The sequence below is a fragment of the Debaryomyces fabryi genome (assembly GCF_001447935.2).
Source record: "Debaryomyces fabryi strain CBS 789 chromosome Unknown contig00032, whole genome shotgun sequence".
Lineage (NCBI taxonomy): Eukaryota > Fungi > Ascomycota > Pichiomycetes > Serinales > Debaryomycetaceae > Debaryomyces > Debaryomyces fabryi.
Window position 1 is genome coordinate 44879 of NW_015385458.1, and position 17382 is coordinate 62260.

A 17382-nucleotide genomic window follows, 5' to 3' on the forward strand; every position below is an offset into this window, starting at 1 on the left:
TATCATGTATTGATTTTCTACATTTCTTATAATAAAAAGCTATCACATATATCCAAACCTAAAGAACTAAAAACGCATATATATATATATATATGTTTATATTTATGGCTTTACTAAAACATCGTTAATAACAAAAATATACCCATTGTCGACTTGCTTAACAATTTCAATTTTGATCCAATCATTGCCTGTCGAAATTTTAAACTTGTCTACTCCTTCTTGTTTGATTTTAACCTGATTGCCATTAATTAAGTTTGCAATAATTTCATCATTGTTGGTGACGAACTTATCTTTGAAATCAACAATAACATGACCACTCAAAAAGTTCTTCAAATTTTCCCTCACTATCTTATCATCATCGGAATTTCCTGTCAACTCAGTTGGAAATTCCCAAGGCTTTAAATTGTTTAATTTATTACTGATTGCATCGTCAGAAGGAGCAATAATAATCATAGACTGTGAGGAATCAGCGGTCTTTTTTGCTAAACTCAGATCATCTCTTATGTATCCAGTAAATACTGTTATAGATTGTAATTGAGGCAAAATAGATTGAAGTAAGTTTTGATGGACATTTTGCCCTTCAATATCAAATACATGTTGTATTGATCTTTTGTCATTTCTAGTTTCCGTTTTCTCATTCTCAACCTCAAGACCTTCTTTCAAAGCTTGTAAGTTATAGACATTCTTTGCTTCCCTTTTCTCATTCTCAGTATCAAGACCTTCTTTCAAAGCTTGTAAGTTATAGACATTCTTTGCTTCCCTTTTCTCATCTTGATCTTGTTGTGTACTTGCTTCAAACTGTTTCAAGTCAATAACATTTTTACCATCCCTCTTCTCTTGGCTCTCCTCTTGTAACGATTCCTTAAACAGTTCTAGATCAACCACATTCTTACTCATAACGAAATGGGCTAGTACAGATACGTATAAAACATTTGAAATTTTCATATTTAGTTACCATGTAATCACTTCAAGACTAGTATATTATTTTCCTTTTATTATTCTATAAACTAGTCACGATAAATAAATAACACAAAACCACTTAATTAATTTTTATTACAATTTTATTAAATGATAAGATTAAATATTTTACTATGTAAATGTTTAAAGAGAACTATGTAGGCACCGAAAATTGAAATTAATTAGCGCAAAAGAATTGATAATAAAAATGAATTATTAAGATTTAAAAATTAATTGAAAATCTCTTTTAAACATTGAGTCAAACTGTAACCCATATTAAACATTGAGTTAAATTGATTAGAAAACGGTTAATCCGACTAAAGCAACACCAGCTAAAGTAGTAGCCATCTTAACAGCAATGTTGGAAGCACCGGAACTGGAGGTTGAAGAAGAACCGGATGAAGAGCTGGAGCTAGAACCAGAACCGGAGTTAGAGTTAGAGCTAGAGCTCGAGCCGGAGGTAGAAGATGACTTAGAAGTAGAAGAGGACTTCTTTGAAGAAGAGGACTTAGAAGCACAAGAAGTCTTTTCCTTACCACTAACCTTAACGTTCTTGAATTCCTTACAAGAAATGTCACCATCAGATTCAAAGTAGAAAGCACCCGAAACCTTCTTTAAGGAATCAAAAGTACCGTTGTCGAAAGTACCGGTCATGTTAACAGTACCACTGACGGTATTTAACTTAGGGAAACCTTCAAGGGTGTTTAAGTTGTCATTGTTGCTGATGGATAAAGCACCACCAATAGTTTCTAACTTAGGGAAATCTAATTCTTCTAATTCACTGTTCTTGGTGATAGATAAAGAGTCACCAATAGACTTTAATTGCTTGAATTCTATCTTGTCTAAAGCGTTAGAATCTAAGGATAAAGAGTTAGAAACCTTAGTTAAGTTAGCAACACTCAAAGAGTTAATCGATTGTAAGTAGACATCGTTAGCTTCTTCTAATTGATCTAAGGAAACATCAACCTTGTCAGCATTGTAAGAAATAGATAATTCATCAGTGACCTTTTGTAAACCAGAGTCAATAGATGAGATATCAGCGTTGTTGTTGACGTTGAAAACCTTCAATTTGAAAACGTTAATACCGTCTAAGGAGGTTAAACCAGTGTCAGAAATGATAACTTCATCGGCAGAAGTGATACCAGAAGTCAAACCAGTCTGTTCCAAAGCTGGTAAAGCGTTATAGTTAAGGGTACCGACAGTGGTTAATTGAGCAAGGTTGACGGTGGCCAAGATGGTGTTACCGTCTAAATTAAGTTTACCGGAAACTAATTGTAAGGTTGCTGCATTTAATGAGGTGGCTTGAGTAGCATTGTTGACGTGAAGGTTACCATAAAGCTCCTCAACACCATTCAATTCAATGGAACCGAAAGAATCACCCTTAATAGTGATGTCACCGACAGCAGTAGAACAAGCAGCGATAGATGCAATATCTTCAGACTTGGTAGCAGTGAAGTCCTTGAAAGAACATGCCTTACTGACACTTGGAGTAGCGGTGGTTAAGGTTGAGTCTAAATTATGTTAGTAGTGTACAAGTCAAATCGGCTAAGTTCGCCGGAACTGAAAATTTTCGAACCGAGAAGAAAATGTTTGGTGATCTGATGCCATATATGTCTATAATAGGCGATGGGCGAGCTATTTGAGGAATTAGGCACAAGCAATTGAACATATTCTAGTATCACTTGAACTTTTAGGCCGAAGAACAGCTTCATTAAGTCAGCATCCTTCAGATGCAACTCTTCGCATACCAAATTTTCGGGTTTTAAACTTTAATGTTTAAGTTCCCAATTTTGAGACATGCTATCTTATTTGTAGTTCTATCGTCTTGTCAAGCCTCGAGTCAAATCATCAGATTCCCATTTTTTCTGGTCCCGTATTCAATTGAATAAGTACTTACTATTAGCACCGAGTGCAAGTCCACTTAAAGCAGAAATGGCGAATAATTTTTTAATTTGCATTATTATTCTATAATACTAGTAGAAAAACAGTATAAAAAGAAAATTATATCAGTTGGATTTGAAAGGGATGCGTACCCTATTTATTTGGTTTGGAAATCCGCCTTTAATTCGGCTACCTTTGAGAATATGAAAAACTCCCTTCGCTTATTTCCGGGTTCTTTAACCAAGCCATTTTCCAATTACGAGGGTATTACCGGGAATGCTGGCTATTTCACAATTATGGTTAGTATCAACCCCTCCAACATAGACTACTATTGATGTACTCCTTAAATTATGATATGCCTCGTGGCATTTCGGGCATATCAGCATTCCACAAAAAGCTGCATTTTATTGGTATGTACTAAGCCGGAAGCATCTATATTTACTTGAATCTCAACTCGGTAGGTGAATCGAAACGGCAAGTTGTAAACGGTATCAACATTCCCAATTCGAAAGTTCAAGTGTGTACATTTGATGGGCATTCCGAGTCTCAAAAAATTTCCTGATTTGGCAATTAATAAATAGTATGTTGGAATTCTAAAAATATTGCTATTGTTCGTTCTCGCACAAACAATCAAATCCGATTCACCTGTGCACACTAAATTGATTAATACAGTACAAGGCATTTCAGGGCTGATAATTGGTTGTCCATTATTAGAGGCATGGGGTTATAATAGAGTAATTAATCGTACGGTTGACGTAAATGAAGGGATACTTTTCGACAAGAAAACAATGTGGCGTAGCAAATGGCCCCGTTTATATTTATTGGTTCTATTGAGTATTCGTATGTAGACATCTGGAAAATAGACTACTAATTATGGCCAAAATTGCTCTGGAATTTAAAAGATAATAGCATGGCTCAAAAGTAAATGGCATAGCAAAAATTATACGAAAGGACTATTATATTTTATCAAAAGTAAAGGTGCTGGTGAAATAGTACGCCTAATTCGACAGATATAGAAATGTACGGAACTTAAGGAGTTCCTTAGGTTCGTAAAAACCACCTTTTAGAGTTCACTATTAAGTTCACATGTATATTGATGTTCATATATTCTCTTGGTGTCTAATCATCTGAGGGCCAAAAGATAGTACAGGGACTGCGGCCAGTTGTTACCCGGTTGCAGTAACCGAAAATAGAATTACGGGAATGGCTTCCAACAAATAGTCGCTTTAATTGGCCCGGAACTACCTGATGTAGCCCTACAGGCTTCAACAGATAGGAAGCGGATCAGGTTGCCATGCACTAATGGTTTTCGGATAGAAGCTAAAAAATACCCCCTGTTGCATTGATTTGAACTTAATGTGAACGTATCCCACTCTCTTCGTCTTAAGCGAAACAGGTCCTGCTTTACGTCAACTGTTCTGGCATACAAAATCGTGAATACCAAACTAAAGCGATAAGCCCATATAAAGAAAGTTGATCGGTACTCAATTCGTTCCGTCTGAAAACTTACGCATGTCATATTTATTGCATTTTCCCGTTAGCTTAGATTCAACTGATCACAGTTCTTTAGTTTTGCAGCAATTCGAGAGTTATACCAAAAAGTATGAATACTGAGTGTGAAAACTATATTTATTTTACTCTACAATACAAATACAGTCAAATTTATTAAACTCTCAAACAATTTATATACATATATATAATCTCCGAATGTTAAACTTTTTCAGCTAATTCTTCTAACAATTTGAAATTACGCTGTTCAATTGATCCGTTACCTGGTAATCTTGACGAACCCATAAGATAATTATCAACCTCTCTGGCACATTGTCTACCTTCTTGAATGCCCCAAACAACTAACGATTGTCCTCTTCTACAGTCACCAGCAGTAAACAAGTTGTCTTCGTTATTTACCTTGTATCCATTCGGCTCAACTGTTGAAATAGTACCTCTCTTGGTCTTTGTAACTTCTAAATTATCAGCATCAGGTCCAATGAAACCCATTGACAACAAGACTACATCTGCTGGGAAAAATTCTTCACTTCCTGGAACTTCGGCCATTTGCCATGCCCCACTATCTGAACGCTTCCATTCAACTCTAATGGTCTTTATACCTTTCACATTGCCTTCGCCGTCATCCACAAATTCTTTCGATAAAATAGAGTATTCTCTTGGGTCTTTCCCGTAGTGCTCTGTAACTTCTGTGTGACCATAATCAACTCTAAATACCCTTGGCCACTGAGGCCATGGATTATCCTTTGGTCTTGCCGTTGGTGGGTTAGGTAACAACTCAAAGTTGGTGACTGATTTGGCTCCGTGTCTTGTTGAAGTACCTAAGCAATCGTTACCAGTGTCACCACCACCGATGACAACGACGTGTTTACCTTCTAACGTCTTTTTAATTTCTTCTAAATCATTGTCTAACAAAGCCTTAGTATTTTTATGCAAGAGCTGCATTGCAAAATTGATATTATTCAATTCACGACCCTTGATTCTAAGATCTCTAGGAATGGTTGAACCAACCGCGAAGACAACTGCATCGTTCGAGGATTTTAATTCTTCGACAGTAATATCCTCGCCAATAGTAGTTGAACAAATAAATTCAACTCCTTCTGCCGACATTAAATCTGTTCTACGCTTGACGATTCTCTTATCTAATTTCATGTTTGGAATACCATACATTAATAAACCACCTGGTCTGTCGCTTCTTTCGTACACCTTCACATGGTGTCCAGCTTTATTTAATTGATCAGCTGCTGCTAACCCGGCTGGACCTGAACCAATGACTGCAACAGATTTACCAGTTCTATTTTGAGGTGGTTCTGGCTTAATCCAACCCTGTTCAAAACCATGATCAATAATTGCACACTCAACAGACTTGATGTTAACGGGGTCGCTGTTAATACCTAAGACACAAGCACCATTACATGGAGCTGGACAAATCCTACCAGTGAATTCTGGGAAGTTATTGGTCATTAATAATCTTTGTAATGCATCGTACCATCTATCCTGGAAAACCAATTCATTCCACTTCGGAATCACATTTGAAATTGGACAACCAGTATCCGAAGTACAAAATGGAACACCACAATCCATACATCTGGCAGTCTCATGTTTCAATTCATCCTTTGTAAGTCTCGAGGTCATTTCGTTCCAGTCGTTAGTTCTCTTCTTGGCCTCTCTATATTTCTCATTACGACGTTTGTATTTCATGAATCCCCTCAATTTATCTAATTTTGCAACAGATTTCTTTTCAACTTCAGTGTCAAAAATGGTATCTTCCAAATCTAAAACCTTAGGTTCATGACTTCCATCCTTAGCTGATACTGTAGCCTGATTAGCGCGATGAACATGGCCTTGCCTAATTTTCGCAGCTTCGCCATTAGTTGCGTCACTTTCAGGATCCTCCTTAATAGACTTTATGAACGTATTTAACTCATTTTTCTTTGCTTCTTCTTGCTTTTTCTTTTCATTTTCTAATACCTTCTTGTAATCATAAGGTAAAACCTTAACGAATCTTGGTAAAATTCTATTGAAATTATTCAAAATATTATCGGCGACTGCAGATGACGTATAATGGCGGTGATCCTCAATCAATCCCCGCACGAATGCAATTTCAGAAGCTTCTGTGATTTGGGAGAGTTCAACTGTTTGACTATTAACCTTATCCCCAAAGTCTTGTGCCATGTCTAAGACATAGGCGATACCACCACACATACCAGCTGCAAAATTACGACCAGTAGATCCTAAGACAACTACTCTACCACCAGACATATATTCACACCCATGATCACCAGTACCTTCAACAACAATGTTTGCACCTGAATTTCTGACGGCGAATCTTTCTGCGGCAACCCCTCTAATAAAAGCTGTACCTGAAGTAGCACCAAAAAATGCGGTATTTCCTGCAATAATTTGGTCCTCGGCGTTGAACTTTGATTCCTTTGGAGGATAGACAATGATTCTACCACCTGATAAACCTTTACCTACATAATCATTAGCATCACCTTCTAATTCCAAAGTGATTCCAGGTGCTAAAAATGCACCAAACGATTGACCGGCAGAACCTTTAACATTGACATGAATTGTATCATGCGGTAATCCTTGTTCACCAAAGGTTTTCGAAACTCTGTACGATAAGGTTGTTCCCAATGAACGATCGGTATTAACGACATCGCAGTCAATAGTAACAGGCAAACCCTTTGCTAATGTAATTTCAGATTCATCGATTAACTTGTTATCAATTCTAACATGTAATCTATGATCTTGTTTCTTGACACAATGTGTGGCAACTCCAGGTCTGATCGTATGAGCAGGGGTTAAGATTGGCGACAAATCAATATTGGCATTCTTAGTATTTCTTAAATCTTCTCTAACTTTCAATTTCTCGGTTCTCCCCACCATCTCATTCACGGTTCTGAACCCGAGGCTTGCCATAATACTTCTCAATTCGTTTGCTAAATAATAAAAGAAGTTGATAACATGTTCCGGAGTACCAGTAAACTTCTTTCTTAATTCAGGATCTTGTGTGGCAATCCCTACAGGACATGAATTTAGGTGACACTTACGCATGAGAATACAACCCAATGCAATCAAAGGTGTAGTTGCAAATCCCCATTCTTCAGCACCCAATAATGCAGCGACAGCAATATCGCGACCAGTTCTAAGTTGACCATCTGTTTGCAAAATTACTCTACCTCTTAAGTCATTCAAAACTAAAGTTTGATGGGATTCTGCTAACCCTAATTCCCATGGCAAACCAGCATATTTGATTGAAGTTAATTTGGCTGCACCGGTACCACCATCACCACCAGAAATTAAAATGTTCTCTGATCCAGCTTTGGCAACACCTGCAGCAACTATACCAACCCCAACTTCCGACACTAATTTAACAGAAGTTCTTGCTCTAGGATTGGAACATTTTAAATCGTATAATAATTGTTTTAAATCTTCAATCGAATAAATATCATGATGTGGTGGTGGAGAAATTAAACCAACACCAGGAGTCGAATGTCTAGTTTTACCAATCTGTTCAGAAACTTTATGACCTGGTAATTCACCTCCCTCTCCAGGCTTAGCCCCTTGAGCCATTTTAATTTGCAATTCGTCCGCATCGGATAAATAATAAGAAGTAACACCAAATCTTCCAGACGCAACTTGCTTGATAGCAGATCTCATAGTGTCACCATTGGAATGAACCAAAGATCTAGCAGAATCTTCACCACCTTCACCAGTATTTGATTTACCACCTAATCTATTCATAGCAACGGCTAATGTAGAATGGGCCTCCATCGAAATGGACCCGTAAGACATCGCACCAGTGAAGAAACGACGCACAATTTCAGTCCATGGTTCAACTTGATCAATTGGAACTGGCAGGGAGTTTTCATAGTCAAAATCTAATAACCCTCTCAAAGTACAGTTCTTGATTGCTTCATACTCTTTCTTGGAGTATGCTTCATAAGCGACCTCATTCTTATTTTTGACTGCATCCTGCATCGAAGCAATAGCTGCAGGTTCATTAATATGAGAATCGCCGCCATCTCTCCAATGATATTCACCTGTCTCTGGTAATGCAACTGGCTTGATGGTTTCTCTTGATGGGTATCCTAAATCGTGTAAAGAAAAGGCATCCTGCGCTATATATTCGAATGTAACACCTTTAATTCTTGAAGCAGTACCAGAAAAACATCTGTCAATAACAGAATTGTCTACACCTAAAGCTTCAAAAATTTGAGCACCTTTGTAGGAAGCCAAGGTTGAAATCCCCATCTTCGACATAACCTTCAATATACCTGAATCAACAGCTAACTTATAGTTCTTGATAATCTGTTTATCCGTCAAGGAAGCTTTTAACAAATTTTCTTCATTCATTCGAATTAAAGTCTCTAAAGCCAAGTATGGGTTAATACCATCAGCCCCATATCCGACTAAACAGCACGCATGATGAACCTCTCTTGCTTCCGCAGTTTCAATAATAATGGCAACCTTGGAACGTTGTTTTTGTCTTACCAAGTGATGATGAACTGCACCAGTGGCTATTAATGCAGAGATTGGGATTCTATTAAAGTTTGTGAGCTTGTCAGATAAAACAATAACCTGATGATCATCAGCAATAGCTTTAGAAGATGCTTGGCAAATATTGTCAATTGTATTAATGTAACCCTGAATGCCTTCAGTTTTATCAAATGTAATATCAATATTGGCAACTGACCATTTAGGATAAACTTTCTCGATATTTTTGATAGCATTCAATTCTAAAGAAGATAAAATAGGGGACTTTAATAATAACCTATTACACTGGTCAGGTTTCATCTCTAATAAATTACCTTGGGGTCCAACATAACACTCTAAAGACATGACAATTTCTTCTCTTATTGGATCAATAGGTGGATTAGTGACTTGGGCAAATAATTGACGAAAGTAGTCATATAACAATTTAGGCTGTTCTGAAATACAAGCTAATGCATTATCATTACCCATAGAACCTAAAGCTTCTTTACCTTCAGCCATTGGGGCTAAAACTAATGATACTTGTTCATGAGAATAACCGAATGCAACTAATCTAGGATCAGTTTGGACTGTTATTTCTTTAGCTTCTGTTGTCTCGATTAAATTAACATTTCTTGATTCTAGCTTACTAAATAAATCATCCATGCTAATCATATTAGCCAAAACCCATGACTTAAAATCAAATCTTGAAGCAACCTTATTTTTCAATTCACGATCATCAACAATACGTCCTTCTTTGGTATCCACCAATAACATTCTTCCTGGCTGCAACCTTCCTTTTTGCAAAATCTTTTCTGGTTCGATTTCAATAACTCCAACTTCAGAGGCACAGATCATACGGTCGTCGTCGGTAACATAGTAACGACAAGGTCTTAAACCATTACGATCTAAATTTGCACCACAATATCTTCCATCAGCAAAAGTAAATAATGCAGGACCATCCCAAGGTTCCATAAGACAAGCAGCCCATTCATAAAATGCCTTTTTCTTAGAGTCAATGTGGGTATCGTTCTGCCAAGCTTCTGGAATTAACATCATCACTGCTTCAGGTAAAGACAAAACACCATTAATAACGAGTAATTCCAAAACGTTATCAAATGCAGCTGAATCTGAGCCCCCCTCTTCAATAATAGGATATAATTTATCTAATTCGTCACCGAATAATTCGGATTCCATAACACCCTCCTTTGCTCTCATCCAATTTTTATTACCTCTTAAAGTGTTGATTTCCCCATTGTGCGCTGCCCATCTCAATGGTTGTGCTCTATCCCAAGATGGAAATGTGTTGGTAGAAAAACGAGAATGAACTAAAGCAAAATGAGCTTCATATTCAGCATTCACTAAATCGTGATAATAAGCATAAACTTGATTAGGGGCCAATTGACCTTTATAGACGATCGTTTTGGAGGACAAAGAACAAATATAAAACCAATTGTGTAATCCGATAGTATGGGTACTTTGTTTTCTTAAGATAAATAATTTTTTTTCAAATTCTATTTGATAGTTCTTTTCAAATTCCTCTTCTGAAATCTCTTTATGTTCACCATCAAATAATTCAGCCAATACAATTGCTGGTTGCAATATTAATGGTTCTCTTGATAATGAAGCTGGTCCTAAAATGGAAGAATCGTGAGGAACTTTTCTCCATCCTAAAACCTTCAATCCTAAGGTGCTAGCGATGCTTTCAAAAGTTTTTCTAGACTTTTCAAATACAACATCATCTTTCTTGAAAAAAATATTACCGGTACCGTATTGGCCCAATTTTGGCAAGTCGATATTACAGTAATATTTAAATTCTCTCAAGAAAAATTTGTGTGGTAAAGAAGACAACAACCCGGCACCATCACCATCCTTGGGATTTAATTCACCACCTCTATGTGTCATATTACATAACAAATTTCTACAATCAGAAACTATCTTGTGGGATGCTTCTCCCTTGATATGACAGGTGAATCCTACCCCACATGCATCTTTCTCATACTCTGGGTTATATAAACCTTTAGGTGTTGGCAAGGTTGAAGCCCAGGATTTGTTTTCTGGGGTCTCGTCATATTTATAAACGTTAGTTTCAAACTCTTCTTGTGGTAAGTATGAAGCCATTGCTAACTTGTTAGTATTCTATTATTGAGTTCGATTAAGCCTCGATCAAAAACCACAATTGAAAAATAGAAAGCTTTTAGAGAATGGCTGTTATTCAATTTTCACTCATCAACTGGTATATATGAGCAATTGTCATTACTTATACTGTTCAATGGATAAGCACCAACATGTCAATATAATAGAAAAGGAGGGGAAATTCTAAAGGCCGGTACCGCACAGCCAATCAAGATAACTTTATAATCATCATACATATGATTTTGTGTCATATGTGATATAGCCCTAAGGTGCTTCTATGGGACATGTTTATCTTCGAAATAAGCATTTGGTAATGATCGGGACGTGAAATGCTGGAGCATGCTGAAGGTTCTAAGTATACGTACTCTAATTGAATTGAAGTGTTTTAATATAATAACAAGTTAGTTATGGAGAAGGAAATAAACCTTTTTTATATGAACAGGAACGTTAGTTTGTCGATAAATTAATTAGACAGGAATATTGCTCAGCACTTCAATTGCTAAAATATATAGTCAATATATATCTTAGGAAACTATAGTTAAATAAGAAAGAATATTTTGTATTTCGAAGGAACATTCATTTAGATATATGTATGGGAATTTCAAAATATGCACTCGAAAATTGGCCAATGAGATTTCGGTTCTTATCGAGTTAACTGATAAGGGCATGTGCACCACCAGTGCTATGAAATACAAGCAAAACCATAGGCGGGTATTTTAGGGCAGGAGGACGTAAGGATCTCATATTAATGGATGCGGTCTTACGGCTGACATAACTTATAGTACGGTGTAATACTACATTTCTTAATTGTCTACCCAAAGACAAATATTCAATATATTATTGTAATATTGATTTCGCCTTAAAGAATCCATACATATTTAGCAATTTTTTTACATTGATTTCTCTCTGACATTACTTGGAACATACTCATGGCAATACATTGAGAAATTCCCAATATGTCTACATCTCGGTATACTCTTATGCCATCAGTAAAAGGTTCAATTTAGGGCTCTTGCACCAAAATAAATTGAACATAGATAACCGAAATATGTGCATGTGCAATACTGTCGGCATTACTGTAGTGGGTCCATGCGGTCTAAGGCCGAATGACACTAAATCGCAGAAAAAGGGAAGGACGTGCAATCATCATTCTGGAAAATATAAATATTTGCCGGGTAACACTTTGTGGTTTCTGATGGCATCTCTTGTATATGATCAATTTGATATAGAAACGGACTTCTGGCTGCAACTACTCACACAAATGACAAACGAATTCCACCAAATATCGTTCCCGCCTAGTGTTTTAGACAGGTTGGCCCCAGATATTTCATTACAAAGACACCTAAACCTAGGATTAAGGCCTTGTTTGAGAAATTTCAATGAGTTCAAACCATTAGACGTTTCTACCGGAAATCTTCAAGAACTTGAAGGAAATTCTACAGTGGGATCATCAATAGTAAAGAATGGCAATACCACTGTCATTTGTGGAATAACCTTAGGTGTTATTGAAACACCAAAAAGCTCAATCTTCGAATCTACCGATTCTGAGGCGTCATACACATCCGTATACCCAGTGGTAGAAATATCGAGAGGAAGGTCTGGAGCACCTACAGATGAAGAGATGATCTTATCACAGAAGTTATACGAGACCATATTGCATTCAAAAATAATAACCACAAAATCATTGGAAGCGAACCCAGGAATGGCGATTGCTAATGATGATGGGAATTTAGAGATAATATACCCTGGTTCAGAAGAAACCAGCGAGATTTTCAACAATATAAAATGTTACTCGTTTGTATTATATGCTCATTTGAAGGTATTTTCAAGATCAGGACCATTATTTGATGTATGCCATACATCGTTGATTAATGCATTGAAGAATACTAAACTACCAAAGGTTTACGTACAAGACTCATTCAATAATATAAAAGTGCCTATTAGATCAAGAGGAAACTTCGGTCATTTAAGTAAATCAAATGATGTCTTAATCGATGGAAATGAATCATTGATGTATGACTTACCTCTAAACCACGACCAAATTGGATTTGCATCTAGTTTTGGTATCATAGAATTAGAATCTAATTCGACGAACAATATGGATGTTGACTCCAAGTCAGTTATATTGGCGGACTTGGAAGGTGATTCTGAAGAGTCTGAATGTCTTTCAAAAGCCAATATAATAATTAACAAGGACAATTCACATATGAAGCATGTGAGTATCATTGGGGGTGGTGCAAATGTTAATATTGAAACCATAAAAAAATGTATTCAAATTGCTAAATTAAGGTCAATGAATGTATGATAAATATACATATTGTAATGTACTATAATAAAGTATTTGTTAATTTTAAAAAATATTCTTAGCAGATAGATACCGTACTTTCAGACTGCCAGAAAGAATCATATAGAGAACATAAATCAATACACGAAATAGTAATTTCTAATAACTAATATATATATTACATTTAATATAACTATACAAAATTCTATTTATCATCCACATTTGCATCAGAATTTGGCAAACTTATGTTATCACTAACTATGTTATCTTCTGAACCCGAACTTAATGGCGATGCAATATTTGATGATGAGTAATCCATTGCATTATCCGGTTTAATACTGATTGACTTGTTATAATTCTTATTTTTAGATATCAACCTTTGCTTTCTACGATTAAAATTATCACCACCATGAAACTCTCCACTAGTTGCCTCTTCATTCATTGGTAATCTGGATTTCTTAGCTGACAGAAACTGTTCATTCGGTTGTGAAATGTCTGAAATCTTTGAGGAATTTTCTACTTCTTGTTGTTGTTCATCTGCCTGCTCCAACTTTAATTCTTCATGTGAATTAAAAGCAATATCGTGTTGATTGAAGTCGTCAACTTGTTCCTTTGTTTTGGTCAAATTATTCATCAAATCTTTCAAGTTTTGGCTAAAATTATTTCTTCCTTCCTGAATCACGGATTGTAATTCATCACCACCTAAGAATTCAGAAGTTGGTTTTCTCTTCCTGTAAAACAACAAATAAGCAGCTCCAGTAATACATTCTGTAGGGTCGCTCATTTCACTTACTCTTCCATCATTAAAATAGTACCACTTGTTATCTCTAAAATTTTTGACTGAAGCCGTATAATGGCCTCCTCCAAGTCCACCATAATGGTTATCCACAGCAATCAAATCATAAATTAAACCAGAATCATCTTCTTCCTTAGATACAAATGATGACATATCTAATCCTTCAATAGGGAAATCGACAACCATATTAATCTTATCACTAAAAGATCTCGCACTTTGAAATCTTTTCAAATGTATCGTCAACAAATCACCAGTTGACCAAATTTGAATAGTCTTCGTTGCTTGTTTATGATCTTTACAGTTAGGACAATACCATAAATCTTGGTCACCTAGAATTTCTGGAGTACTAAAACTCTTCAAACAATCATATAGTGAGACCGTAGATTTTTGTTGTTGCTCTAGTTTTCTTTTATTGGCTTCTAATTGAGCATTTGGAATGTAGGACAAATTTATCCACTTCTGATCTGCTGGATTTTCGAAAAGCTTTGAAAAGATATCAAAATCCCATTCGCATACCAAAGTCGTATTATTGAAAACTAAAACTGGGTGGTTATCAGTCTTCAATTCAGAGTTGAGTTTAGGATCATTTTTCTGCGACGGCAAATCGCTAACAGAATCAAATAACAGCCCAATATTTTCTGGCCCATTATTCTCGTTCTCTGTATCGAGTCCTTCATCCAGCAGTTCCTGAGGAGTATCCTTGGCAGGATTGCTTTCAATTTCATCATCAGAATTATTCTCTACTACAACATAATCCTCATGAACCTTTTCTTTATCATCAGATATGACATCCTGTTCATTTTCATTAGCTGAGTTTTCAACATATCGAGGGTAATAATAGTAGTTCTGCTTCAATTGCGGAAGCTCGTCCGACAACTTCGGCAAATTGTTGAAATTTGGTCTCAAATTCGGAATATTGAGTACACCATCTGAAGGAACATCTTGGTCATCAGAATTGTAATTGAATTTGTTGAATGAACGAGTAAGAGGTTTTGTTTCACGATAATGCCTTATATTAAACCCATAATCACCACCCACGTTAGGATTAGCTAATGAAATATCTGAATCGTATTCCTCGTCTGAAGTAATATTCCTGGTACTATCATCTTCAAGCATATCAGTATCTTCTTGCAGGCTTCTCGCCAACAAGGGAAAGTCTTTTGTTGAATGATACTGTTTATTGGATTTTTTTATTTCATTATAATGAGCATCAATATCAATTTTGGATAATACTTTAACTGTGCTTTCAAGTTTCTGTCTAATCTTACCAAAGCTTCTGACATCATTGACTTTATCTAATACAACAAATAACGGCAATCCAAAAGGATTCGATATATTATAAGATTTATCTTGGTCAGTCACTGTATTAATTACAGGAATAATAATATCCGTCTCAGGATTATGCGGAATAATATAGACAAGGATATCATCACTATCTGAAATTATTTCGCTTGTAGGAAAGAACTTCAATTTATTATACTTTGCCTGGAAATCTTTGTAAAAGAAATTATTGAAAATTTCAAACAAGAAAATATACTTTTGAGGAATTTTTAGGAATGTACTAAGATATTTTAACAATTCATCAAAATTTGAGGTTTTGTCTAGTTCAACCTCTAATTTCATTATACGTGACTCAAGATTCAATAAATCGGTAGAAAGATCTATGATTGTAAATGTATGATACCATTTCTTATTGATTGGCAATGGCAATGTTAAATCATTAAATGGATCGAAAGTTATCGAAGTTTTGGAACAAGCTGGACAGATTAAAGTAGACTGATATAAACCGGTAAATAAATCAACTATTACTGAATCATTACGTTGCTTATGTTGGTGCCAGCAAGTATCTGCTAACCTAGCGATCGCATTTGGATCATTTACTTCATCGTCTTTTAATTCTGGTTTTTCGCAATAAGGTTTATTGTAAATTCGATTCAAATCTTCATGAAGAGCGTCTAATAACCAGCTTAGAAACTCCTGAGAGTCTTGTTGTTGATAGCCATGAAACATTGATGAGTAGTGACCAATAGTGAACTTAAACTCTCTAGGAGATACAAAAGAACTGTTCGTATTTTTCAAGTTGTCAAATAACTTATGTAACAAAGAACCGAATGCAATCGCAATCTGGCCCTTATTTCCAAGTGGATTGGATTTATTGAGCTCTTTCTCAAAAATATTATAGAAAAAATAATAGTTAATTTCAGGAACATGAAGTAAACATTGTAGTGCAGAGTTCATGTAACAAGTGTTTCCAAGATTTGCTAAACCAAGGTTTCCACCTGTTTCAATCATCTTTTCAATTTCAAATGAAGATAAATCAACAGAGTTAAAATAATTATCCACAGGATAGCTTTTGATAGACTTGTCAAATGATTCTACTAAAATATGGTAGCTCGGCAATACAATTCCTTGACTTTTCAATGAATAATTATAAAAATCTTGACGGAGTAAGTGTTTCTTACGAACATCATTAATAAATGCAAATAAGGAAATTGAACTCGGAAGATTGTCTGAATTATCTGCCGGTATAAACCAAATACGGAACGGTATTTGCTTTTGGTTGGCTGAATTTTTGAACATGGTAACTCTAATCGCATCAAATAAGTCATTGAAAGTTCTAGTACGTGATAAATAAACACCATTATGCACTTGACCGTTATAGGTTCTATTAGTATTACCTTTCAGTAAAGTATGAATATGAAAATATGGTGGAAATTTTTCAACCTCGATAGTATCTGTGGTAGGATTTAACATGGCAGCTCTCGCAATAGGTTCCCCGTGGATACCAAACCATTCCATCAATTTCTGAAATACGTCTGGTTTAATGCTACGTGTAGCAACTGTGTTCAGCTTTTCATCTTCTGGATACAAGAATCCGGCTTCATCTACTAGTGCCTTGCAATTAATTGGTCCTACTTTATTCTTCAATTCCTCAAATGTGTCCGCTGGCAAATTTAGTATATCATCAACATAATCTCGCGATACAAGAAACAATGTATCTCCCTCATGTATGTCTTTAATGTGTAACAATTGGCTCAATATTTCCCTTCTTTGCTGCAAACCATCTGTATCACTTTCTTCGAATTTTTGCTGGGTTTCCACTTCTTCTTTGGTTCCAAAAGAGTAATCACCTGGCATTGAGGGAGATTTATTTGCTTCCTCTGACATTTGCAAATTCAGTTTTTTAAACTTTTAGTTAAAATAAAGTATTCGATAGTACTCAATCTCTATCCCTATTGTATGGATAGCAAATTCACCCTTGAATACGTAGTCTAGAACAATCTTTTACTAAAGTATTTTTTTTTCGTGTTAAACATTAGATCTTGACTTCCTACATTTTCAC

At 35.7% G+C, this 17382-nt stretch overlaps 5 protein-coding genes across 5 annotated transcripts; 1 reads left to right on the top strand and 4 right to left on the bottom strand.

The window, feature by feature from the left end:
- Window positions 1–102: 102 nt before the first annotated feature.
- AC631_02037 (uncharacterized protein) lies at window positions 103–897 on the bottom strand (the record flags this gene model as incomplete). The annotated part of the gene is made up of 1 exon (XM_015610867.1): window positions 103–897. One exon carries the CDS (start codon window positions 895–897, stop codon window positions 103–105), a length of 795 nt encoding a protein of 264 aa, XP_015468321.1.
- Window positions 898–1254: 357 nt separating this feature from the next.
- ECM33 (Ecm33p) lies at window positions 1255–2915 on the bottom strand (the record flags this gene model as incomplete). Its single annotated transcript, XM_015610868.1, has 2 exons — window positions 1255–2468; window positions 2855–2915. 2 exons carry the CDS (start codon window positions 2913–2915, stop codon window positions 1255–1257), a joined length of 1275 nt encoding a protein of 424 aa, XP_015468322.1.
- Window positions 2916–4548: 1633 nt separating this feature from the next.
- Window positions 4549–10944, bottom strand: GLT1 (glutamate synthase (NADH); the record flags this gene model as incomplete). The annotated part of the gene is made up of 1 exon (XM_015610869.1): window positions 4549–10944. One exon carries the CDS (start codon window positions 10942–10944, stop codon window positions 4549–4551), a length of 6396 nt encoding a protein of 2131 aa, XP_015468323.1.
- A 1276-nt stretch (window positions 10945–12220) lies between these two features.
- AC631_02040 (exosome non-catalytic core subunit) lies at window positions 12221–13264 on the top strand (the record flags this gene model as incomplete). The annotated part of the gene is made up of 1 exon (XM_015610870.1): window positions 12221–13264. One exon carries the CDS (start codon window positions 12221–12223, stop codon window positions 13262–13264), a length of 1044 nt encoding a protein of 347 aa, XP_015468324.1.
- Window positions 13265–13448: 184 nt separating this feature from the next.
- On the bottom strand, window positions 13449–17207 carry AC631_02041 (putative ubiquitin-specific protease; the record flags this gene model as incomplete). Its single annotated transcript, XM_015610871.1, has 1 exon — window positions 13449–17207. One exon carries the CDS (start codon window positions 17205–17207, stop codon window positions 13449–13451), a length of 3759 nt encoding a protein of 1252 aa, XP_015468325.1.
- Between the last annotated feature and the right edge of the window lie 175 nt (window positions 17208–17382).